Raw genomic sequence first — 27278 nt, 5'->3', positions numbered from 1 at the left:
TTAAAGAGGGTGCTTAGCCTTGGATTCAAGGGAAGAACAGTCCGCTGGCCAGGCTTCTCTGTTCCCTTGGGGACTCTCGTTGATTTGGTTCCTCTTTTGTTGAGCATCGGAGATGTCTGAAGTCATATGGTTTAATCAATGATTGTATACTGTAGTTTTCAGTATTAGATTATGCTTTGGTGCTATGCCAATCATTTTCCTTTCATTATATAAATACATCTTATCACTAGTGATGGTGTATGCTCAACTCACATCATTGCTACATAGCTCAAGCTCAGGTCATATCATGACACATGCCGCCCATGTTGCACATGGCCTGTGATGCACATATGGCTGACACAGCTGCTTGAAACACTACCGGCTGCTAGTAGAAGTTGCTAGTCAAGGTGAGGCCTAGAGATGATGGTCAAGGGAGGGTGAGCCAGGTGTCTCATGGCCCTGATTTCTGCTTCGAGGACATGCTCAGCACGAGAACGGGGTTGATGGGCAGAAGAACTTCCTTCCTGGGGATTCAGGTAGGTGGTTTCCCTGGCACTTAATGAACGTTTAGTGATGACAATTTTGTTGCATTCTGAGCAGGGATCTGGGGCCCTTTATACTGGATCCAAGCAGGCAGCAGTGGAGTGAATAGTCAGAAAGGTCCACGATGCGCTGCTTATTGTCAATTATGAATACAGACATGGTCAGTCACGCCGGCCCCATGTGCCCCTTAGCAAGTTGTCCATGTCTTGTAAGTAAGTCCACGCGATGGCTTGCCTTGGACCCTGAGGCCACCCCGCCTCTCATGTCGTGGGAAAGCAGGTAGGCCTTTCAGGGGAGCTCACTGCTCTGCTCCTGAGCCTTGTCCGAGCTCGCCTCTTGTCCTCAGCGCGGGATGAGTCCCCGCCACCGGGCCTGCAGCTGGTGCAGTGGTGTGCCGGCGGGCCGTGGGCGGCAAGGCTCTCCTCCTCTCTTTCTGCACCCCCAACCCTTCCTTGCAGAGCGGCTCCTTCCCCTCCCCCCCAGTACCGCAGGGGCCCGCTGTGGGGTGGGCAGGGGCAGCCCCCCTCAGCCGCGTCGCCGGGGCCGAGCCCGGGCGCCCTCCCACGTGCCTCCCGGGGCTGTCTCCGCCTGGGCAGCGGGGCTGGGTGGGTGGCGCTCCCGGGCGCAGCCCGCCCGCTCTGCGCCGCCGCCGCCATGTCGCCGCTGCGCTGGCTGCGCTGGGGCTCCTGGCTGCTGCTGCTGGCCGGCCCCGCCGCGCCCGCCGCCAGCCCGGCCGACGAGGCCGGCCGCCGGGAGGCCGGCGCGGGGGAGCCCGGCTCGGGGGACGAGGCGCCGCGGCAGCCCCACGACTCCTCCTACGGCACCTTCGCCGGCGAGTTCTACGACCTGCGCTACCTCTCCGAGGAGGGTGAGCGGCCGCGCGCCGGGCACGACGGCCAGCGGGCTCCGGCACCGCCGCCTGCCCCCGGGGGCTCCTTGCGAGATCCTCCCCCAACCCTCGCCCCGTGGGAGAGCCTCGCAAGAGCCTTTCCCAGCCCCCACGGGAGATCGTTCCCAGCCCCACCGCATGGAAGATCCTTCCCCAGCCCTCCCCCCATGGGAGAGCCTTGTGTGATCTTCCCCCCGTGGGAGAGAGCCTTGCAAGATCCTTTCCCAACCCCACCGCATGGAGGATCCTTCCCCAACCCCCCCCCCACCCAAGGAGATTCTTGTGAGATCCTTCCCCAGCCCTCCCCCCATGGGAGAGCCTTGGGTGATCGTTCCCCCATAGGAGAGCCTTGTGAGATCTGTTCCCACCCCCCATGGGAGATCCTTCCCCAGCCCTCCCCCCATGGGAGAGCCTTGTGAGATCTGTTCCCACCCCCCATGGGAGATCCTTCCCCAGCCCTCCCCCCATGGGAAATCCTTGTGCGGTCCTTTCCCACCCCTCCTGTAGGAGATCGTCCCCCCTGCCCCCCATAGAAGATTCTTTCCCAATCCTCCCCCGCAACAAGGGAGATGCTTGCAAGATCCTTTCCCAACCCCCCCACCCCCACCCCAATGGCAGTCAGACGCGGGCACTGTTGAGCCCCTGGCCAGCGTGGGGTGGGAGATGCCTAGGTCCCCACTGTGATGTATGGGAAGCAAGAGGAGTGCACACACAGCTGGGAGGCTGCAGGGAGTTTGCCCCGATTAGTCTTTCCCAAGCTTTCGGGTAAGAGCAGCCTTTCTGCCCGGGCAAAGCTGTGCATCCTGGCTTTGCTAATTTGTTGAGAGTTTTCTGGCCTTCACGCCCAGAGCCACCCTACCAGACAGCCTGGTTACCCCAGGAGAAATCTTGGGGGCATGCCAGAGGTACATGGGGGTACTCCAGAGGTATGTGGGCATTGCCGCCTCTTTGTAGACCTGTGAAGGATGACGATAACACTCAAGGCTAATACCAGGTCACTGGTTGCCTCTGTCAATGATTGTCCCTGGCCTGGTTTGAGGGAAGTCAAAGCCTGGGGCAATCCCAAATTAAACTGGCTGTCTGATGTTCACCTGAAAGCCCCACTTCTACTTCTGGTCTGCATAGTCATGTCTGGTGCCTCCATTCTTTGGAGCAGGAAGTGGAGATATGGTCCAGAGACCATGCTGGAGTGAAGGAAGGCCTTATGCAGGACTCTGCAGGGACAAAAACCCTCTCCCTCCCATAGCAGATGGAAGTCCCATCTGCTTAGCTGCTTACCATCCACTTTCAGGCTGCGTGAGCCTAATGTATGTTGTCACTTGGACCCTGAAGTCAAGGCAGATCTGCCATCTTTTTGGGGACAGGAGACATGTTCCACTGGTCGCCTACAGGGATTGATGCAGCTCGCAGTAGACTTTAGATTTCGTTTAGAGTATTTTGCTCCGTGGGGCTATTGATTGGTACCAAAACTAGGAGTGGTTGAGGGGGAAACAAGGTCCAGGTTTTGATTAAGAGTGGGGAGCTATACTGGGGGCAAAGAGCTGCTGGAATTGATGCAGCTGTGCTGCTACTTTGGCAGCTACTGGCTCTGGCTGCGTGGCATGGGGGAAGGAGCCGGGCAGTACAGGTTTGGGGAAAAGAGCAAGGAATTAAAGCAGATGGGTGTCCCCTCCTCTCCTCACTGAATTAGAGATTGCATATCTTTGCTCAGCATGTCGTTTCGTAATGTCTGTTGGGGACAGGGGCAGGTGAGAGACTTAACTCCTTGGCTGGGGGGCACCTTTCCCTGTAGCTGCCCGACCCCTATCTATTGCCCCTTGGATCCACCCCCAGCCCCTTCCCCTTCTACAGGCAGCTGATGTTTGCAGATGACAGGATCCTAGAGTGCCTTTGCGTCCACCATCTGCATCTTGGACACCAGCCAGAGCTGCCTAGGGCACAAACCTTACCAGGTACATCTCTGGCCTCATCCCTCACCCTGTCCAGGGTACTGAAAGAGCTTGTTTTGTCTCTGTCCATTGCTGGGTGGACAGTTTTGCAGTACAGTCTGTTAATCTTTCGTGCTCAGTCATATATCTGTGCTGTAATACCCAAACATTCATTGGCATACAGAAGGTGAAACATACAGGTGGAAATTAGTGCCATTGGCAGAAGTTGTCCTGAGAGTCGTGCTCATTGCAACATGAGTCCTAAGGTTCTTTGTTAGGCTTGCGATGAATGCAAAGAAAGAGGTCCCCCACCACCTCCACTGTCACTGCTTTTGACAAAAACATTTGGCAGAACTTTTCTGGTGTTTAATGGATTGGTTATTCCTAGTGCCTTCATTCTAATACAGAATCAGTTTCTTCTCATTTTGGAGTTTGGGGAAGAACAAATCTATTTTGATTTTGGAAGTCTGGTGCTCTGTCTGGTTGCACATTTTGAGGTTGATTTTTAGAAGCCCCGTGGTTTGTTTGTTTTTCTGGCCCTATGAAAGGGAGGGAGTTAGATGGATTTATAATTTCTCTATTTTTAACTTTAAAAATGTTTTGCTGATTAACATATACAGGCATACCTCATTTTATTGCGCTTCGCAGATATTGCGTTTTTTACAAATTGAAGGTTTGTGGCAACCCTGCGTCGAGCAAGTCTATCGGTGCCATTTTTCCATCGGTTAGCATTTTTTAGCAATAAAGTATTTTTTAATTAAGGTCTGTACATTATTTTTTTTAGACATAATGCTATTGCACACTTAATAGACTACAGTATAGTGTAAACATAACTTTTATATGCACTGGGAAACCAAAAAATTCGTGTGACTCGCTTTATTGCGATATTCGCTTTATTGCGGTGGTCTGGAACTGAACCCGCAATATCTCTGAGGTATGCCTGTATATAGTAGGGAAATCTTGGCTTGTTTTAAAACAAGTTAAAATGTTACTAAATACTAAAGCTCCACATTCTACATGGGGCTAGATCTTATTGAAAAAAGGTTGCTGGATAAAAAGGAGGAGTTAGATAACATGATTATAAGCAGCTAACAATTTTTTTGCAACACAAGCAGTCAATTGTGTTACTAGTTGCAACAGTATGGAGTGCTGTCCTAGCAATGACTTGTGTTTCTATTCAGTTGTGCACCCTAAAAGTGAAAACACAGTTGCACAACTTTCAAGTACTAGTACTAGTTCTATGTTTATCAGGAAATTTAATTCAACTAGGTGTTTGACACTGGGGTCGCAAACACGCCCTTCCTCCCCCCCCACCTCCAAATGCCAGGAAATGAAAAATACAAAGATCCACCAATAGCATTAAGTCCGCCATTCTGCAAAGGGCGTTGTTATAACGTGGACAAGGGAACATTGATTTTGGAGTCTGAACTCTTATTCTTATCTGCCTTTTTTGTGTTGGGATTTCCATCTTTAACTTTTGCTTACTGTTGGTGGTTTGGTTTTTATCTGTAACACTGACTTTACCTTTTTATCCAATAGGACTTTAATTCTCTCTCTTAAACTAGAATTTATTAAAATATGCTTTAATATATCTGTGTACATGTCTGAATTGATGACCTGAAATGATTATAAACGTTATGCATTCATTTGTGGAAAAAGGTACAGGAAACCTATACTCAGTTCTTTGCTCTTCCAAAGATTTCTTGGGTGAAGGAAGGCAAATCACTTTTTCTCTCTGAGTAGGATTTTCAGATTTTTAGGGTGTAATGGTTTTAGGCATCAGCCATCTTGGAAGCTTTTGAAGATCCTCTTTTCTATATTTATACTGGAGGTTCTGTGCTGTACCCAGAGCTAACTTTGGAGGAACTAGGACAGAGTTGATGGCAGAACTGATGGTGGGGGGCTGGGGGACCCCAGGGGACAGTTCCCCAACCCTGCCCTGGGGTAAGTTTAAAGCTGTGCTACTGCAGCATAACTTAGGTTTCTGGTGGAACATCTTCTTCCACCAAAGCATCAGATGGAGTGAACCCAAGCTCTGCCTTTCCCTCATAATCATAGAGTCATCAAAAATTAGGGTTGGAAGGGACCTCAGGAGGTCATCTAGTCCAACCCCCTGCTCAAAGCAGGACCGCCCCCAACTAGATCATCCCAGCCAAGGCTTTGTCTAGCCAGGTCTTAAAAACCTCCAAGAATGGAGACTCCACCACCTCTCAGAGTAACCTGTTTCAGTGTTTTACTGCTCTCCTCCTGAGAGAATTTTTCTTAATATGTAACATAAACTTCCCTTGCTGCAACTTGAAACCATTGGTCCTTGTTCTTTCAGCACTGAAAACAGTCTAGCTCCATCTTCTTTGTAACCATCCTTCAGGTAGTTGAAAGGCTGTTATTAAATCCCCCCAGTCTTCTTTTCTCCATACTGAAGCCAGTTCCCTCAGCTTCTCCTCAGAAGTCATGTTCCCCAGCCCTCTAACCTTTTTCGTTGCCCTCCACTGGCCTCTCTCCAAGGTGTCCACATCCTTTCTGTAGTGGGGGCCTCAAACTGGACACAGTACTCCAGATGCTGCTTCACCAGTAGAATAATCAGTTCTGTCGATCTGCTGGCAACACTCCTATTAGCCCAGCCCTGTATGCTGTTAGCCTTCTTGGCAACAGGGGCACACTGTTGGCTCATATTCAGCTTATTGTTCACTGTAACCCCCAGGGCCTTTTCTGCAGAGCTGCTACTTAGCCAGTCAGTCCCCAGTCTGTATCAGTGCATGGGACTGTTGTAATGAATTAAGCAAATAAAATAATCCAATCCAGTGATGCTTTCTGTTCTGTCTCTCTGCTGGCTTATCTGTTTAGACTGTAAACTTTTCAAGGCAGAAACTGTCCCTAGCAAAGTGTGCCTAGCATATGTGATGCTTAGCAGGATGTAGCTTTGATCTTGGCCTGCAGGCAGCATGGTGGTGTAGCTATGTATTAACAACAGCAGGATTTGAATATGATATACTGTATTCATCATTCAGTCATGATTTATTTTGATTATGCAGGTTACCCTTTTCCTACTGCTCCTCCTGTGGATCCATTTGCAAAAATTAGAGTGGATGATTGTGGAAAAACTAAGGGATGCTTCAGGTTAGTCTAAAGTAAATGTGGAGAACTTTATGTTCAACATTGCTTGCCTACCCTACACATACTAGTAAATGTGCCCTATTTAACACTTCTGTTGTCTGTGACCGCTTACAAAAATAGTCTCACTGAGGTGAGTGGATGACTGCTGTGATTTAGCTACTCACCATTATGAATTAACACTGTACAGTCTGACTGTTTAGGGATAATTATTTCTAATACTGTAATTAACGGCACATACAAAAATAAAATATAAAACTTTTGGTTTATTTTGTTTCTCTGCCAAGAACTGTGGAAAATTTAAATATAATCAATGACAAAAAATCCTTCTTCTAGTTTTTTGTCTGGAATTGTAGATGAGCAATACATTATTTGTAGTTTGAATAGCAAAAAGAGATGTACATTTTGTTTTCCTATTTAATTTAGGTATGGTAAACCTGGCTGTAATGCGGAGACTTGTGACTATTTTCTAAGTTATCGTAGGATAGGAGCTGATGTAGAGTTTGAGCTGAGCGCCGATACTGATGGCTGGGTGGCGGTGGGATTTTCCTCAGACAAGAAAATGGTAAGACTGACTCTCAAAGCTTAATATTGATTCATGACACCAAATTATATAAGCATTTACATGTAATAAATATGCACAATATGGATCTGATTTAAAAAGCAGAAGCATAGGCATACAGAGACAAAACAACTTGTTGAAAGCTGAGAAACAAATCAGTAGCAGATCAGAGAAAAGACAGGCCTACTCATTCCACTGGACCATTGTCACCTACTTTTCGTATGAGACATTACAGTAATCTTTTTTTCTGTTGTTGAATGCTTGACTTGTAGTATCTTCTTTCCATTTGATTTTAAAAAACATTCAAGAAAATGTTATTTCATATTGTACCACTTGTACTATTCATGCCAGTTTTACTGTAGCAAAGACTGCAACAGAAATTAGAATAGTCCTAAGGTTTTATTCATAATTCAATTAAAATTCCATGCTATAAATTTAGACTGCCTAATTAATTTATGAAGTGAGTGCCCTCTTTCAGTTCTTCCATATCCCAGAAGAGCTAGGTGAAGGTACTAAAAAACTAATATTTTAAATGTATGTGCTCTACTAAGCTTCTTGTTTAGTTTGTTTTTTCACGTTTTTATTTTTTTTTAATTGGTGTTGTACATACAGTGGAGTCGCATAATACGCGCATTCAACTTACGCGAATTTGACTATACGTGCTCGGAGAAGAAAAAAAAAGAGAAAAATAACAATTTAAATAGTGCGGGTGATTCTGCCTGCCATTCCACTCAATGAGCGTATGCCCCAGAGTGAGCGTGAGATGGGAGACATGAATCTGCTGTTCCCTCAGTTGGTCTCAGTTCCCGCGTGCCTCTCATAGTGTGAGCATCTCGCCGCGCTGAGTGCGATTCTAATTTTGACTATACGAGATTTTCACCTTACACACTGACTTTAGAACCTAACCCCCACGTAAGATGCGACTCCACTGTATGTATTTTTATTTCTGCTATTTTGCTATTTTAGAAGCTTTATTTTTTTATTAGGGTTAAGGAGCAAGCAGCATTACAGTCTTTACAAGGACTACATTATACATAAAGTTGTGTTTGGGAAACATATTTCAGCTCAAGACAGTTTATACTGTTATCTATAAATGGTTATTGACTGAAACACATAACTAAGACACAAAAAATGCACTGTTCTGTAATACATTTCATGTCAGGGGGCAAGAATGTATCTACGGTAAATATAAAAATAATAAGTGGACTCTGTAAGATGAAGAATATTAAAATATTTACAGGTTCTGATTCAAAACCCATTGAAGTCAATTGAAAGTTTCCCATCGAATCAGACCCTAAATAAGGAGCAGTAAGAAATGTGGAGAAGATATGCTTTTCCATCCTAATCTTATAATCAGGACTATGTCATCAATAAATATACTTCTATTGTAGAGGGAGTCATCAAAAAAGGATAGGAAGGGACCTGCAGGAACAGTCCTACACCTAGTGTCACATTTTTCCCTTCCCATGAATTTTCAGGCTGTTTTAGTGACCCAAGTCTGTTAGAACTTGTTACTGTAAACGGCTGTGATCTCTGTTGTGGTTAGAGTACACTTTCATCAGATTTCTGCTTCAGTACAATCGAGTCCCTGCTTAGGGCTTGTACAGCCAAGTAAATTTAAGAAAGAAAAAAGTATTGGTTCCTGGATGGATTATTTTTTAATTCCATGTGCAGCCTTTAGTATTCTTTCTTGTCCAAATAGTGTTGACTGTCTTGTTTTGGGGCTGTAGGTCTTCCTTTTCTCTAGATGTAGGTCCATACTTTTTTTAAATTTAGGACCTGATTCTGATATTGAATACGGTAACAGAGCCCAGGCCCCCTTTACCACTAAAAAGGTACATGCCACTCAAGTTCATGCTCAAAAAAGAAAGGAAAAGTCCCTGCTTCAAAGAGTTGTCAATCAACAACACAGTTAATTACTTAGAGGGTATGTCTACATGTTTCCCTCTGGAAACATAGCGATACCCCAGGTCACTGTACAGCACACTGTGATGACGCAGCAATCGTGTGACTACACACAATTGCCAGCTACATTGCCATAGCAGCGTGGTCCCCAGTTATAGCATGCTTCTATGGCGACATAGCTGGTGAATTTAAGTATGTGCTGCCCATACACTGCAGTACAGGCGGTTATTGTACCATGTTTTAGCACTTCCACATAGCAAGTACTAAAACACGGCACAGTAACAATGTTACTGTATGGTAATGTGTAGACATGCCCACTACGTAGGATGAGAGCTCTTAAAGCAAAAATAATTAATCCAACATTGTTTCTTCACCTTTATAATTGTTGGTTTAAACTGATTCCAGTGGGTATCTGTGGTGAGGTGGGCATCCCTGCTAGCCACAACTAGCTCCCCACCTGCCTCTGGGCACACCGCCCGCCTGTCTCACCCGCCACACCTTGTTTTTATTTAATAAAGTTGTTAAATAAGGCAGGAGGCTGCCCATTATTGCACTCTGATATTTGGGAGTGTCTGTGGCTCCGTACCTCCCCTACGCTGTGGCCCAAGCTTCGCAAATGGCATCTCAGGCAGTTAGTTGGACCCCTGCCTTCGCCTATTAGCTGTGGCCCCCAACCATGGGGACCTTTGGCTTCTGCAAGCCCTGGATCCCTTTTCTCAGGCCTAGTCAGGACCCTGAGCTCCCTCGCTTATCATGGGCGTCCCCCGTGGTGAGCCCCTAGCTCTTTGGACTCTCAGGTCCTGGCCCCAGCATTGACCAGTTGAGTCCCTCAACAGGGTCTTCACCTCTTGCCTGCATATTCTGCAGCAGGGTTCCCCATTCCTGGCTCAGGTGCTCCGGGGAGCGTGCCTGGCCCTGCAGAGTCTCTCCCCAACTGGCTCAGGTGCTTCCTAAAGCTTACCTGGTCTCTACTCCTCCCATGGTGTAATTTCCCTCGCACACACCATGAATGATGCTCCAGGGTCTCACAAGGACTCTCACCCCCACCTGGAGCAGCAGGTCATTGCATTTGGCAGCTGGTATTACTTCCTACCCACCAGAAGGTGAGGGCTGAGGTTAAGGCGCCACTACTCACCTTTCACCAGGGTGATCACTGGCCTGGCATTTCCTGGGGGCTCCCGCAACACTGAAAGCCCCACCAGGCCACCCACTCCCAGCAGGGTGCAGTTTTAGGTCATGCCCAGGACCAGGAGCCTCCTTACCATCCCCTACAGCTCCTTCCTTACCTCCAGGATGATACCAGCAGCCCTACAGCCAGGCAGTGTTGCTGCCTCCTCAGCCAGTAGGGAATTCATGCAGTTATAAAGGCAGCCAGGGATTTAAAATGGCTGCCACCATCAGGCACCTGCTGGCAGCTTGGCTCAGGCCCTTAAAGTGGCAGGCACCTAAAGTGCCCTGCCACAGTATCATCTTCAAAGTTAGTTTTTAGGAAGGATTTGAATGGGAAGAAAGTCATTGTTCAAAGTGAACTGAGACTAAAGTAATTCCATGGGTAAGGGTACTCCTGTTGACAGGACAGAGATGGGTATGTGTGAAGGAAATGAATGTCTTGTGTCTAGATGCACTGGTGGTGTGGTGGGACTAGGAAGACTTAAAAAAGAAGAGACCTGAAAAAGAAGCCAATATAAGCCAAAGCAGAATCTTGAAGGACTCTACAAAAAAAGACAAGAAGTTTAAATTCAGTGTGGGATACGGTTGAGAGGGGTATATAGCAAAAATGACTGGGGAAGCATAATTCTTGCATCCACAACTGGCTGAAGTGAGTAGATTGATGTGAGTGTTAGGGATCTACAGGCAGACAAGGTTCTTTGGGTAAATATGATATCTTTTATTAGACCAACTAAATATTTAGTTGGTTATTTAGTTGGTTCAATACAAGATATCACATTTAGCCAAAGAGCCTTGCCTGGCCTTGCCTGCCTAGGTCCTTGGACCAACAATGGCTACAACCAACACACCAGAAACAGGGAACTACAGAGCAGCTGTAGCTACAGAAAAATTGAAAACCAGTGTTTTAATAGAGCTGCTCAGGATGCTTATTTTTCTGTCCCACAAAATATTATATTTAGAAAAGGAAAATAATCCACAAATAGCTTGCCCTGAATCTATACAAAAAGACAATATTTTGAATCTTTTAGGAAACTAACTGTTTTAATAAGTTTTACATCGACTGAAGCATTTTTGTTTCAATACATTTTGAAATGTTTTGTTTTGATATTGACCCTTTTAATATTTTACAGAAAGTAGTTATGAAAAAGAATTGTTTTCAAACAAAATAGATTGAAACGTTGGATTCTGAAAATGTCAAAACAGGTCATCTTAACATATTCCGTATTTTTAATGGAATGTTGTCAATCTGTATAATTTCATGAAAAAGTTTGGTGGTTTCAAAATAGCATTTTCCTAAGTATTTTCATGCCAGCTCTAGCTTTAACATATCTCTTATAGGTGGAATGTTCTAATTTTTAAAAATGCCTTTGTTCTTAAAGATAAAGAGACTTTGTTTAAACCTAAGTGTTACATTTGAAGTGGAAATTTTGGAAAATTGTCAATGGTTTAACATAGGGTTTTAGAAAGGAAGCTGTTTTAATGTAACTTTAGCCATTGTGGCCTGTCCTACAATATTACTGAGTTCTGAAGCTCTACAAATGCAGGTCTTCCCAGTTGCCACCTAGGTTTCCTATTTTCCACACATTTTGTTAGAATCTGCACATAAAGATAGTCACGGGGTGCAAAATCTTTTTTTGCCAGGCCATTTTTGTCCATATCCACTTTGTTTCCAAAAAGTAGTTTGTGCTTCCAAGATTAGGTGAGAAAATATCAGTTAAGAATCTTTTGTAACATGCATACAATAGAAAAAAGGCTTTCTGAACAACACAGCAGCATGCTTTCCACCTTGTGTGTGATATACCAATGACATTATGTGGAAGTGGTTCTAACATGTGGCCTGCAGGCCATGGTAGCTACCTCTTCCAGTACCACATGGTGGGGGAGTGCTGCCACAGTACCGCTATTACTTGGATAACATTAATTTGATAACAAACTACAGAATATCAACTTCATTCTTTGCTATGACAGCTGATGAGAAATTATGTTGAAAGTAACATTTTGCCCTGATTCTATGCCTGCTGCATTGACATTGGTATTGAATAACTGTCTTAGAAATAGGGCTGTGCGAAGCGGGCCATATTTAATTTGGATTCGGCATGATTCAGGGGACAGTGATTTGATTCATTGATTCAGATCAATGTCCCAATTCGATTCAGCTGAATCCGAATCTGAAGATTCGATTCTGATTCAGAGAATCAGCAATTCAGCCATAGACACAGCTTTATATATTTTTTCTACATACCTCAAGGTACCAGGCGCAGCTTGTGAATGCTGAGATGGTGGGGTAGATGAAGTATCCCACAGAAGCATTGGGGGGAGGCCCTGCGTGCTAGGCGGCAGACCCGGAAGTGAACTGGAAGAACTTCTGTTCCACTTCCAGGTCCGCCACTGAGCGTGTGGGGAACCCACCCCTCAGCTCGGCAGTCAGCTCCAGGGGGGCCCTTGGTGCCCCCCCCGACCCAGGATGCTCCAGTCACTGAGGCAGGGGATGGGGGTCCCTTGTGCACTCCACAGTGGACCCGGAAGTGGACCGCCCCCCCCAATGCTCCACTGGGATGCTCCATCTGTCTCTCCATGTCAGTGTTCACAAGCTGCCTGGTACCGTCAGGTATGTAGAAAAAACACATAAAGCTGTGTCTATGTCTGAATCATCAAATCTCTCTGAATCTCTCCGAATTGAATTGGAGTCTTCTGATTCGATTCGGAGAGATTGATGGGTCTCCTGATTTGATTTGGATTTAGAGATTCGGCTGCCGAATCGGGCCAAATCTCCACTGAATTGAATCAGCGACTGAAGCTTCACACAGCCCTACTTAGAAATACAGTACTCCTTTGAATAGCTCAAAAGGGTAATTGTCATAACAATTATCATATTTCCGTCCACTTGTTTTTTCCCTAGTTGCCTTTCTCTAAGACTACCTACAGTATGCACAGAAGCAAATTAGCCATTGACTGCTTTCTTTGCCACTGGTATTTTATAGTATTCCAGTAATGGTATTCCATTGTTTATGGTATTCTATTCTATTTGTGAACTGTATTTCTAGTTTACACATGGGTGATATATAATACGGAAATACATTTGGAAAAACAGTACTGATTCAAAGCAGATTCCTTGTAGTTTATGTGATTATCCCTTTAAGTTTGGTATGTTATTTCCTACATCTGAGTAAATAATATACAATTTGGTGCAGTGAGTTTTGTATACACCAGTGGTTCTTATTTACTAGTACTTTTGGTGGTGTAGCAGTATCTGACAACTTCATATATTATTTTAAAAGGCTTTCCTTTTTTAGTTAAACTTAATTATGGCAATGGTGCTACCTTCTTAGAATTTAATATTCATATTTGGTAAGTTGACTCTTGGGGACAATTAAAAAAGAGGGTTATATACATGTGAAGAGCCAGAAAAAGTAAATATTACTGTTTGCTCTGAGCTGCAAAATCTGCGGGAGAAGGTAGCTGGGGGAAGGTCTATATATATAATTAGGAAAAAGAGCTCAGCATCACTATGCTTTTATAATGAAAAGTATGCACATACTTTTATGATTAAGAGGAATTTTATGGCATTTTTGTTGAGCTTTTTCTAAAAAATATTTTTTTCCCATGTAGGGTGGAGATGATGTCATGGCTTGTGTTCATGATGACAACGGAAGGGTCCGAATACAGCATTTCTATAATGTTGGTCAGTGGGCTAAAGAAATCCAGAGAAATCCTGCTAGAGATGAAGAAGGGGTTTTTGAAAACAACCGTGTGACATGTCGATTCAAACGACCTCTGTATGTTCCCAGAGATGAAACAATTGTAGATCTTCATTTGAGTTGGTACTATTTGTTTGCTTGGGGTCCAGCAATTCAGGGTAAGTTGGCGTTTTGTCATTATGGCTACATATTTCAGTCCTTCACTGAATAATACATTAAAATGGTTTTCAGAAGGCATGCAATTTTTTTTTCCAATAGCAGTGGTTTTTAATGCAAGTACGTAAGGAACACTGTCAGGCTAATACTCGTAACAATTATTGTCCTGATGCTGAGGTGTTAATATTATGGAGGTAGAAAAATGCTTTAAAATCATAGCTACAACATCAGTCTTACACTACTTTAAAATCTAATGAACTTACCCTATTTATGCTCTTTATTTGGGTTTTGCTTTAGTTTGAACATTTGTCATAGACAAGTTTTATCACTTTCACTCTTGTGTTCTACTGTACTGGTACATTGTCACAATATTCTTGGTCTTGTGTGCCTGGCATATTCAGATTTGTTTATTGGAAAACTTGGCTCAATGTCACAGAACTAACAGCTAAGTACAATTGGTAGCCATGGTTTAGGGGACACCCTATGTGCAGCTTAGCCTTGTGTCATAACCAGGGATTCTGGTTTTCTCTGATTAAAAAAAAAAGTTTTGGGATTAAAAGAAGTAAGACAAACTCCACATTTTTTCCATAATCAAAATGAAACACCACTAACATATAGATATATCTTAGTGATATTACATTTTAATCACAGGAAAATGTGGATTTTGGGTTACTTTTTTAATCCACAGATTGCGGGGAGAGGGGGTTATCTGAGAAAACCAGGATCCCTGGTCATAACATATTTTATAATAAATGTCCTTCAAAAGTATTATTCTGTCCTGAACGCCAGCTTTTTCTAACTCCACCTTTCTGTCAGAATTGAGTATGCTGAATATTCTGGCAATGGGAGGGTTGTTTTTGGATAGAAAAAATGAAGGAGAATTGTTTAGAGACAAAGAGTCAACATTCAGAGATGCTTTGTCTTGGATATTTTTTGGATTATCTCTACTCTCTCACCCAAAATTATTAAGAATGCTTCAAAGCTACCAGTTTGTGATGATCTTGAAGGACATTGTTAGTTTGTTCAAGTTTCAGGTATTTTCTTCAATGTTTTCTGGCACCAAAAAAATACTCCCTTTTACTATGTATATGATGTTTCGTGTTCATCTGTTTTTATAAGATGCCCCTGCTGGTTGGAAATTCCTTTTCAAAAGTTAGGAAAACCTGCCTTTTGATATAGCAAATAGCAGTAATAGGAGAAGGGGCTGTCTGGCAAGTAAAAAGGAAAATGGGATAAAGAATGGTTTAATACAAATGCCATGTTCACATCTTTTTCTGTTCTTTGCCTATTAAAGGTTCTATAACTCGACATGACATAGACTCACCACCTGTATCAGAGCATGCTGTCAGTATTTACAAGTATGAAGACATTTTTATGCCATCAGCTGCCTATCAAACCTTCTCTTCCCCATTCTGCTTGCTTCTCATCGTTGCACTGACCTTCTACTTATTGATGGGGACCCCATGACCACTGCAATGTAAATGGAAAATAGAGAAGATTTGTCAGTCAGTTCCTCAGGATGGATGTATTTTCTATTGGAATTTATAGCTGTTTTAACAATTTCAGCTTCTCAGAAGAAAGAAATACCATGTTTTTGTGTACTGGAGGTATGCCAAACAGTTATTTAATAATAATAATAATAATAATCGAGGAACAATTACATCAATGCAATTACTACTTGTTTATTGAAGAAATGGACTTTTGTAAGTTCTTTGTGTGTGTGTGTGTGTGTGTGCGCGCGTGTTGGGGAAAATCTAGTGATGGACTTATAATATTGAATTATGTAATATAAAATCACTTCAAGAAGTATTAGTGGGGAAGATATGCTAAATTTTTATGGTGCAGGTAGCAGATAAGGGCAGTCAGTGCCTGAACATGGGTTCTTGTCACATTACTGCTGTTTAATAAGGACTGCTTACTTCCCAACATATTTTGAATCAAAAGCAATTTACAGGCTAAAATGGTTTTGGTGCTTTCCAAAACCAGAATTTACTTCTGGTTCTTTTTACAAACAAGCATAAGCATGTTACTTTTTCATGCAGAGTGGTACTCAGTGTTTTTACTATAATCATGCTTCATAAACATAGCCCTTCCTACTTACTTTTTTGTCATTTATGAGATGCAGTGCTTTTTCTACAGGGAAAAATGGTGATTTAAATTCTTCATATATAGAGAAATATATAAAATACATAAATTGTACAAGCCATAAGACATTTTTCCAGTAAGTAAATTTTGTCTTTTTATAGAAAGCAATGTTACTGAGAGATAAATATTTGTTTTCAACTATTGTTGTGCAGGAATGCTGAAGGGTCTGTTTTCCCTTGTTGAGTGCCAATAAATCCCATTCATGGTAAAGACAAAAATGAGGAGTAGCTGTTAATTATCCCATAGGAATGGAATGTAAACCTAAACAAAATAGGTATATATGGGGATAAAGAAAAATAGCCACCTTAATTTCAGTTCCATGAGACAAAGGGTAAAATCATATTTTCTACTGCAGACAAAAGACAAGAGCAGCAGGAAAATATATTTGAATTTTCTATTTTCAAGAGCCTGGAAAGAAAATACTTAAATATTACTGGAAATGTTAGTTGCAGAACATTAACTAGAATAACACAATATATACCGTAGAAGGCTTTGAGTTGTTGCTGCCCATGTCCAGTGTTCATAAGAAAGGGGTGTTATGGTTAGCTTATGGTTGTATTAGAGTGATGTAACTGTAATGGTCCAGGAATTATATGAGGCAAAGATTTATTTGGGTGATATCTTTTATTGGCCCAACCACGTAGCTTTCAAATGCAAGACATTCTTATTCAGGTCTGAGCAAAGATATTTGTCTTCAGGCTCTGACTTGAAGAAAGTCCAATAAAAGGTATCATCAAAAGAAATCCTTGCCTCACACATGGTTATCCGAAGCAGGGATATACCTTTTGTACTTGATTGTGCAAGTAGCATGCACAAAAAACTTATATGGGATGAGGTATAATTACGAGTTGCAGGTTCAGGCCCTAAATTTTGCTAACTTATCATGCTGCTCTACCAAGATTATATCGATTGTGCCATATTGGAGAACTAAGAATTGATGTTTCTGTCTTAACTACTGGATGATGTATAGGTGAAGCAATAAGAAAAAGTTAAAGGGAGATGTGTTCTTTTTTTCTCAGTGTTACCCAGATCTGAAATTTGCAGGTTGAATTGTTTTAGATTTTTTTCATTATTCAAAACTTTGTGCTGATATATTTGAAATTAAGTTTTTGTTTTTGCAAGCATCATCTCCGTATTTCAAAAGGAAGATCAACCACTAAAAGGATTAACCAGCATTTCCTTTCATTTACAGTATAATTTAAAGCTCGCTTAAAGTTGCAGGATTGGGTTAGCAAAGGTGTATGAATTAGGAGACTAGTTTATGCTTTAGGTCACTTACGGAGCCCTTTATTTCAGTATATTTCTGCAAGTGAATGCTCCATAGTTGATTAACCAACTACTGTCATTATCTGCTAAGACAACAAGTGTCACAGGCCATATCTTTTCCCCTGAACATCTGCTTTGGGCTTAGAGGAAGAACAAGTGTTATCAGAGCAAATCCGTCTTCCCTTGTGCTACCTATCAGCAAGAAGACTAGTTCAATTCTCTGCCAGGGGCCAGCAAACCTTGCAGCAGCCTAAGAATCACTATACTTTATAGCCATTTCCATAGCTCTCTAGAGGCTACCTTAACAGCTGAAGCATAAGATAAAAGCATAAGATAAAACCCAATTTTTGCTTTTCTTATTCTCACTCAAGTCCTCAGATTAGTATAGCTTGGCTGAACTCAAAAAACAGGGTCAGTATATACAAACACAGAAAAATAACACCAGAGAGAGAGAGGTTTAATCAACCTTGCAACAGTAAATAGATTCAGGGCCTAAGGTAAATCTCTGTAGTTAATGCATCTCTGTGGATCTTGCTAATGCAGAAAATACATTAAGATTACAAAGTTTTCAGAGATGTCAACTGATCCTATGCTGTGCATTAAAACAGATTTTTGCCTTCACTTTCAATTTCTTGGGTTTTGTGATAAAGCTTTTCTACCCTTTATTTGGTAGCACCGTATGTCATGTAGTTCTGTATTTCCCCTTTTGTTCAGATTTTGGTAGTGCTTTCTCTGTAACACCTCTTCTCCAAGGATCTTAAAGTGCTTAATTAGCACCAGTTAGACCTCCTACATTATAGGGAAAATACACATTTACAAAAAAGAAAAAGTTAAGCAATGTGTTGTTTCTGCTAAGTGATCTCTGAGTTTAGTTCTGTTATTATTAAACTCTTTTATAATTTTTCAGAGATAAGAAGGGCAGGATTCCTGCCCCAGAGAATTTACAGTTAACACAGGTTTAATGGAAAAAGGTTTTAAAATAAGTGCATGCTGCAACCAACAGTACAGGATTCGAGACTTGAGAATGATTAAAAGTGGAGAAATAGGAATAGGGAGAAAAGGGGCATCTTAGAGCATGGGTGTTCAACCTCCAGCCTGTGGCCTGAATATGGCCCACAGAACCACTGCATCTGGCCCATGGGGCTTCCCACAGGTGGGAAATTTGGCAACAGGGTAGCAGTGACCACCTTCCTCCACAGTCAAATTCCCACGCCCCCTCACCCAGCACTGCCAGTTTGAGGCTGTGTCACACCCCCTCACCAGCACCCAACTGAATCTGGGCTGGGCACCCAGCCTACTGCTGCTGCCTCAGGTACCAGATTTGGGCCACCTGCAACATCTGGCCCATGGATGGATCAGGAACTGCCCATCCAACCTGCCAAGTAAAAAAGGTTGACTACTGTTGTTTTAGAGTGAAGGAAGTCTGTCTGATCACAGTACTTTCTATATGGAGTTGGTGTGAAGCCAACAAAGGTGAGAAGATAATTAAAACTGGGAACTAAATTATGTTTTGAGGAGAAAGATATTCTTAACCACATAGTCCTTCTCTCATTACTCATTTGCTCTCTAGGCAAACTTGACACTTAAAAATGTTTGGAAGATGTTCCCTGCCAGCTGTAAAATCAAACCTATCTGGAAACTCCTTATGGACAAAAGAAATTCCAGAATTGAGCATGCTCTAGCCAAAGTAACAACAGATTGGAAGTGAGAGGACAGAAGCAACCAAGTTCCAGAACTGTTTGCTAAGGAACATAAAATTGCTAGGCTACTATTACTTGGAGAAGAAAGAACTAAGATAAAACCACAGCACTGCTGTAATAAATGAGTTGGGGTTGGGTCTTAATGGGCATATTTACATGTGCATTTACTGTAGTGTGCAGTAAGCTACTGCGCAGTAAGCAGTTTTTAGGTTGGTGTCTACATGTGCAGCCGTTAAAGCACAGTAACACTGTGTGTGGACTAACTTGGGACTAAAATTAGTCCCAAGTTAGTCCACACACAGTGTTACTGTGCACCCAAGGCATCTACACACGTATTACTGAGCGTAATGCGTAACTGGCATAAATTTGATGCCTGCATCATGTTGGTATCAAATTTAAGCCCAAGTCAGCATAAACCATCATAGTTACAGTGCAGTATTGGTGTACATGTGTAGACATGCACCTGTACTGCATAGTAATTTTTAAGTTACTCTGTAGTAACTGAATTACTGCGCAGTAAAATGTGCATGTGTAGACGTGTCCAGTCAAACTTAACTTTTCATGCCATGTATTTAAGTAGCATTAACAAAGTAAGCCTAGTGACTTCTCATATGCTGTTTTTAAAAAACAAAAAACAATGAATAGTCCCTGGTAGTGCCTGTAAACTAGCCTTATAGTCAATTTATGGTTTATGGAAGCTATCCTTTATACTAAAAGTCCTCTTTATTCCCTGAACTGGTATGCCTTGGGCAACAGCAGCACATGCAGCTTCATAAATGTGCATCAGCCCTGACTTGGAGCTTCTGTCTGTAGTAGAGAGGATAGTTCATATTGTTTTTTAGCCTCCTTAGGGGACTACTAACCAAGTGGCTGCTAAAGAAGAATAATTCAAAGGTCTTCTGTATGCTTGTGAGAATAATGAATTCTGGTATTACCTGGTATCTGTGTACAAACATAGGGATTTAGGGATTGTTTGCAGGGAGAGGGCTGTGCATATACACAGTATGAGGCCTCTGGAAGTGTAGCTGTGATTGTTTGTTGTAATGATGATGTTGGAACAAGCAGGCCAAAAGGTACTAGTTACTATTAAATACTTTATGGCTGCCTCCAAAAAATCTCAGTTGAAATTGCTGCTTATTATGTTACCCTTCTGTCACCTTTTACTGCTTTATATTTTATACTTTGCTTATAAGCTTTTTGGACCAGGGATCAGCATTTTCTTCTCTGTGTACCAGATGCAATCTGTGCTCTTTGCTGGGGCCTTTAGGTGCTGTGACAATACAAATATGAGTATTAAATATAACTCATAATAATAACTAACTAGCTTATCTTACCTCTAAGAAAAGGAAAGAGAAGTAGGAAAGGAAATGCACTGAAGAGTCATTTTATTTTTGTGGAGACAAATAGTTATGAAAGTTTAATTTATAGCATAAATGTTCACAGAACCTAAATTACAGCATGAGAAGTTAACAGGGTAACTACTTTTGTTACCTATTTGAAAGTGAAGACATTCATGCAAAATTCTGAAGCAGAATAACATTTTGATTCTGGAGAAGGAAATATAGTGGGGACGAAGTTAACATCCTCTACTATTCCACTTGCTTTTCCACTCTTAAGAGGTGTAAAGGGAGTGGAGACTTGTGAGCTTCCTAAGGATGCACCCAGTTTGCAGAAAATCTCAGTTATGTAAAGGCAGCAAAGGTGCTGCCTCTGGCACTCTCTTCACCATCACCAACCAGGGGTAAGGGGACTGACTGCAGCATGACATGCTCTGCTATCAGGTAAACGCTTTCGGGGATATATGGTGACAATCTAACTCCCTGATCGTCCTCATTCTCTTTCCTACAGCACCAGCATAAGCTGTGAGCTGCAGACTATATGGCCCACTATGGAATACATCCATTGCAAACTTACATCAGTGCAGGTACTTAAAACTGCAATGCAGCTGTTTATATTAAAGATCCACTACAGACACGTATCACAGTTGTCACTGGATCAGTCCTTCTGCCTAGTCTCTTCTCTTTCACAGTGACCTTACTCAGATGCCTCAGAAGATAGTGTATAAAGAACAGTTATTACAATTATCTGCTGTTTAGGAAAGCTCTTCCTACTGCTGGGTAGTTAGCATCTGCCCTGTGTCCTGAAGCAATGAAGGCTTATGTCCCCTAAGTATTTTTGCACTGTTTTGCAAAACAGTGGATGGTCTTCTTATAATTCACATAGATGCTTGAGCCCTTTTCTGAAATGTGCATCCTCTTTGACACTGTCTTATGGTTTTAAACTCAACAGATTTCTTTTATGTTCTTTAAAGGCAAGATTATCAGATTTAATGTGGGTGTGAAGGAGAGTTGGTAAGGAATAAGGACTGCACTGGCCTCCTCTACGTGGTGATGAAAACGTTTTGAGACAGTAGTATGAAGTCCTTGCCAGCTGTAAATACTGTTTCAGCTCTCTATAAAGCAGTATTAAAGATAGTGTGGACAAGCAAGAGGAGCCAAGACCCTTGCCCCGTATTTTCCTCTTTTCCGTTGTCACTCATCTTAGCAATACACCAGACTAACTGTGTCCCTGTCAGTGCTCTCTTCCTGGCCTTCCTTTCTGGGTACTGCAGCTATACACAACCCTGGGCTCAGGACTGAGTCTAAACATTGATTTATAAGTTTGTATTTTTTATCAAACTTTTTCTTTTAGTTTCATTGAGTACTTCACTGTTTTGCCACCTTGGAACAGACTAAATAGGGCTTCCTTCCTGACTTCATACCATGTACAGAGATATCTCTGTAATGCCCTCTATTATTTGTCTCCTCCAAAAATAGTACCAACCTGGTTCTGTTCTGCAGGAGCTGTGCCCAAGGTAACCACATGGTTTTCCTCCTCCAGAGACAGGTTGCAGCTAGAAGTGAAGGCATGTTTTCAGCTCTCCGTTGTGGGTGGCTGAATATTCTGGAAATTGCTCTGTCGGACTTGTATAATCAGTTTGAAGCTTCAGAAGGCAAATTATAATATTATTATAGTGTAGTCATACGCATTGTACATGTAAAACTTTTGATATAATCAACAGCCTCCACTTAGAGCCTGAGTCTGTAGGCTGTCTCAGACATGTTTGATAATCCTCAACTCCATCCTGGGGAGGTAACCCAAAGTGTGGTAAATATTTTGAAAGGCCTGGGAGGTGTCAAAGTGTTAAGTGGTTTTTTTCCTTAATCAAGGCTAGTTGCCAGAGTAATTTAGAGGTTGACAGATTGCCAAGGAAAGTGGAAGATAGATGGAAATGGTAATGCATTGATAAGCAAAAGAAAGGGATACCATCAAGCTCTGTCCATCCATGTGTTAGCCAGCAATTGGCTAGATCAAAGAAGAGCATATGTATAAAAATGTGTACATTTTGGATAGCTTTGGATTTGTATGTACCCTGACATATTTCCCCTGGACGGACTGACTGACAGTGAATAAAGGCTGTCTGATTCCTATTCGGTTTTTCTTACTGACTGGTGAACCTGTAACAGTGGGACTGGAAAAAGTGTCCCAGGAGGTTGTAACAGATCCTACATAGCATGGTGTGCAGGAATAGCAGTCTGCTTCGTGCTACACAATACAGAATTATAATCTCAGTTAGTATTTTAACATAAAATGGCTAACATGACTTCCCATAATGCCTTGGCCATTAAGGAGGCAGTTAATTGCCTGTTATAATTATTGCTTTTGCTTTTGTGTTTGAGACATTTCCTTAGCACCAGATTCTGTAATGACTGCTCACATTTACAATACCATTCAGTTTGAAGAAGAGGGACACAGTCTGACCCTAATGAGATTCTACACAAAAGCTGAATTCTCTCTTGGCCACTATGGATTAAAAATTACTTTCTATCCCTGATGCATATTTACGTGTAGATACATTTGACCCTGAAGGTGTGATCCTGCCCATTGAGATAGGGGGGAAACACATCACACAGGCAAGATCTTGACAGAACTGCCACGGCACATGTACAAGCACACTAGTAGGCACAGAGCTGTGCGTACTTGAGTGTCAGGAAGTAGAACTGAGCTGTCCATGTTAAACAGCTTTCATTGCTGTACATCAGACACTGATTAAAGCTCATTGTAGGAGCACAATTTCTGCTGTGTTGGACCAGATCCTAATGGAAGTCTCACAAAAAAAAAATCACAGGATGTGCCCAACTTTCATGTGGATATTTTCAACAGATCTGGGAGCTTTAAAAAATATCTCAAGTTTCCAGAATGTAGAAGTCAGTAAGATTAAATGCAGATTATATATTTGCTTATCATTTTACAACATGTCTTGTGTTTCTTCATTTGCAATTAGTAATATGTGTAGGGTAGGTGTTCCAGTGTAGTATAGGTGTTTAAGTATCTGATTTTTTTAATATAGGTAGATCCCAATATAGGTAGATTCCAATTTTCTGAATCCATTTCATTCAGCCTTCTATGTGGTTAGTGTTTAATTCTGCATCCAAATCAGTGTATGCACAGACGTGATTTTAATTTTCAAATGTCCTCTGAGAGCAGTGTAGAGTTACCTATCATACTCTGGAGATCTTCAAAAGGAAACTGGACGCACACCTTGCTGGGGTTATTTGACCTCTAGCAGTCTCCTGCCCAGAGCAGGGGGGCTACACCCAATGATCTCATGAGGTCCCTTCCAGCCCTAAACTTCTGTGAATCTGTGAAAACATGTATTTAGACATCTAATTAGACATCTAATTAAAATCTTGTATTTAGACATCTAATTGATCTGAATATATGGAAGGCTGAGCCAAGAATCTGGTGATTACATGATAGAAGAGAGTACCCTGCTGACCCGCATGCGTGACGGATGTGAAGAGGCAATCTTAAAATACAGTAACACTTCTCTCTCTCAAATTGAAAAGGCTGCCTACAAATATTAACTAACTATAATAAAAATAGGACGGCATAGTTTTATTAGAATTATCAGTTGAATTTGTATTGCACTGATTCAGGATACAGTTTCTTTGACTGATTCTTATGATTTTATTAGATTAAAAGAAAAGGGAAACTATTCTGCTAATTTCATTTGAGGCTAAATATATAAGGACCTTACAACACTTCTGAAAGGGAAGCTGCTTGTATTAAAAGTTGCTTACCTAGCAGTTAGGCATGTTCTTTTTAGGATTTGAAATTAATTTCTCTCATGTTGAAAAAATTGTTAAGAAACCTTTTGCAACCTATATTAATGCATTGTACTCTGATGCTCTATAGATCTGATCTACACCAGCAGTTAGCTATTGGCATTAGCCAACATTTTCAAACTTTTTCTAAAACTATTCACTCAAATCCACATCTTACCCCCAAAGATGTCTGCACCCCTGACTAGAAGTGGAAATATTTTGTTCTTATACATCAAGTGCCATCAGTTCTGTTTAGGTTGTGACAGATTTCTGGTTGTACTTGGTATTTCTGGTTAGCACATTACAAGGTTTGATATGTTGTACTTTTTGGAGATTAAGAGACTGTAATAGCTATGTTACTTCTTGCCATTTTTTTTCTGTATTACGTAAATTGTAAAAAGAATTCTCTAAACTGTTTAATGTTTAATTGTGTGCAGTGTTCTAAAAATGATTTTTTTTATTTCTAAATAGTTGATATCCATGCACAGCTTGTAAATATAGTATTGGATATTTAGCATGTTCCTGATTTTTTGCCTTGAGCTTTCATTTCATCATGGGCCTAATTTTGTACTCTTTTCTGCCAAAAGTTAAAGTCCATGAGAACTGCTTGGGTTAAAAAAATATAGAATTGAGCCCACTGTGATTTAATTGTCAAATACTGAAAAAGAGATGTTGGTAATCACAAACCAATGTGTTACTGCATTAGATCTTGCAGGAACACATAGCTAAGTAAATTATTGGGACTAGAAGGACTATTTTATAATCAGTGCATGCCCTAAAAGTATTACTTTGTAACAGCTGTTTTATACTAAACTGTTGCTGATGTCACAGTGCGCTTAGCTACTTAACAAAGACATAAACATTTGTAAACCCATTATAATAAATGCCTTTTTTGATATAAAAATGTTTGGTGTAGACTCTGTAAAGTATGGCAGTAACTTTAAAGCTAAAATACCAGCCTCCCCTTCTAATTTCACATTAGTGCTTCCAGTTGGAGGTATCTGCTTAAATTTAATACTATGAGTACACCAGCTGAAGTCAGTGGGACCAGTTCCATAGTAAATTTAAGCATGTGTGCAAGTATTAGCCCAACTGGGGACTAAATGTGTGACTTGTAATGTATTTCTTTGTAATGTATTTCTTATATATTTTTATGTATATATATTTTCTTCCATTCATCAAAATCATAATGGATCTGTTAAGTATAAATTTAAATCTATACTTAATTGTAACATACATTTTATACTTAATTGTAACATAAATTAAAAACACACCAAATATAGCCACTAATAGGGATTCTTATGTATCTGGAGAATATCTTTGAACATTTTTGTACATTTAGGTTTCTTTGTTGTTTTCTAATGGAAAAATCCCTGGGTTTGAAGAATGTTTTTCCTTTTTTAATTATGCCTTTTACACAGTAGTTTGGCTACATATTAGTCATAGGTATATGAAGCCAGCCAAGATATTAATATTTCAAACTTGATTGCTGCCTCTGTAGTAGTCTGCATGCCCTCTTCATGCAGTTTTAGGAGTAAGACTTGTAGGGAAAAGGCAGCTAGAAAAAGCTTCATAATCTATGATAGAAATCACCAGAGACAGATCCATAAGGGGTGCAATGGCGTGGCTACACCCCCACCCCCTTTCAGATTGGACCTCATCATGGGAGTCTATGGGTACCAAAATAGGGAAGAATCACCTCCTTCCCTCCTGTGTTCAAAGGCACGTCCTCCGCTCCCTTTCCTCTGCTCCCACCTGCCAGTTACTGCTTTCCCTGGGGATGGGGTAAGCTTTAATACCATTCCTGCCTGCTCCAGCCAGTTTTTGTGGGCTCAGATGGGAATAATGACAGTGGCAGGAGCAATGGGGAGATGGGGGTGGTTTTCCCTCACTGCGCTTGCTCCCAGGGACCTGGGAAGGGTGGGCACCCACCCCTCCCACCCATTGCTGCCTCTTTTGCTGTTGCTAAGCCCAGCCCCCATGCATCCTGGCTAGAGTGGGCAAGACCAGCTTTGAAGCTCCCTCCACCTCCAAGGCAGTGGGAATGCAGCAGTAGCACTCTCCCCCAGGAAAGGGCGAAGAAGAAGTATGGGGGTTTTCATCTGCTTTAGGGACTTTTAAAAAATCCCTGGAGGCTCCCAAGGGTGGTCTGCCCACATCAGTGGGGGAGGGGGAGGAGGTAGGTAGCTGGGGGTGCAGCCATCCCTGCAGTGCGAGGCGCTGCACCTACACTCCCTTTGGGGAAGTCTAGATCTGCCCCGGAAGTCAGTCAGGTATTACTCCTCCTGGTATACAAATTAGGATTAGAAAGAGCTGGGAATAAAAGACAGGCCTTTTGTACAGTAGATCCAGGTTTGAAACGTTCAATCACAATTGCCTTTAAAAATAAACTAGTGAAGCCAATATGCTTTGCTATCTTGTCCCTAACTGACCACTGCTCAAACTATTGGACAACGCTTCATAATCAGAGCTAGGAGTATAACCAAGGTTTTCAAAAGGCTGCTATTTTACTTCCTGATTTTTTACAGGGCAGATCCAGGGGGGAGAAGATGGCAGGATGCAAGGGACCAGGATACAGATGCTCTGGCTTAATTGCTAGACCACTAAGGGAAAGTAGGGGCCTGAGCCTTGGTCAGAAGGCAGGCAATGTTGCTGTCTGTTAGCTATTCCTGGTAATGTCTCTCTTTTCTGTATCGCAGCCCAGCAGACTTTTTATCTCTAGTGATAAACCTTATCTCAGGCATAGTAATATTAACTCAGATGTAAAAATGATTGACAATGAAATATTGGCAAGATACTTGAGAAAGCTAGGTTTTGTTTTGTGAATCTGAGTAAGAGACAGACATTTAATATAATGACTATAGGACTAACAACACAATAACTTTTGACTATTCTATTTTTGCCTAGTTCGTTTTTTTTTTAGCTTTTATATATAATCCAGCAAATTATGCACATTCCAATAGTTATATTTGTTTGTGCTCTGATCTTAAACTGAATAATATAGTGCTAGCTCCCAAGCATACTAGTAAAGCTTCTAGCTTCTCTTGAATTGGAGAAAAATGTACTGCGCATTCTGTAC

General features: G+C 41.8%; 1 protein-coding gene and 1 long non-coding RNA gene across 3 annotated transcripts in view; one reads left to right on the top strand and one right to left on the bottom strand.

Annotated features, from left to right (window-relative positions):
* LOC149864293 (uncharacterized) overlaps positions 1-27278 on the bottom strand; it is a 120259-nt gene that overhangs the window by 42316 nt on the left and 50665 nt on the right. The window lies entirely within an intron of this gene.
* FRRS1L (ferric chelate reductase 1 like) lies at positions 1177-25472 on the top strand. 2 transcript variants are annotated; one of them, XM_090049097.1, is made up of 5 exons: positions 1177-1390; positions 6372-6456; positions 6877-7015; positions 13697-13943; positions 15236-25472. In XM_090049097.1, exons 1-5 carry the CDS (start codon positions 1177-1179, stop codon positions 15406-15408), a joined length of 858 nt encoding a protein of 285 aa, XP_089905223.1. In that variant the 3' UTR covers positions 15409-25472. The 2 variants fall into 2 exon arrangements, with proteins under 2 accessions (XP_089905223.1, XP_089905225.1); XM_090049099.1 differs by lacking the exon at positions 1177-1390 and adding an exon at positions 3176-3363.

This window comes from Crocodylus siamensis, chromosome 5, assembly GCF_052110815.1.
Source record: "Crocodylus siamensis isolate JL-2025a chromosome 5, ASM5211081v1, whole genome shotgun sequence".
In the NCBI taxonomy this organism is placed as follows: domain Eukaryota; kingdom Metazoa; phylum Chordata; order Crocodylia; family Crocodylidae; genus Crocodylus; species Crocodylus siamensis.
This window is presented reverse-complemented; position numbering and strand designations above follow the sequence as displayed.

What these genes read in the sequence shown, in the direction of transcription:
- FRRS1L (XM_090049097.1), top strand. Translation starts at nt 1,177, where the DNA reads ATGTCGCCGCTGCGCTGGCTGCGCTGGGGCTCCTGGCTGCTGCTGCTG. An exon ending in GCGCTACCTCTCCGAGGAGG is followed by an intron (nt 1,391 to 6,371) that starts GTGAGCGGCCGC and finishes TTGATTATGCAG; the next exon opens with GTTACCCTTTTCCTACTGCT. An exon ending in TTTCCTCAGACAAGAAAATG is followed by an intron (nt 7,016 to 13,696) that starts GTAAGACTGACT and finishes TTTCCCATGTAG; the next exon opens with GGTGGAGATGATGTCATGGC.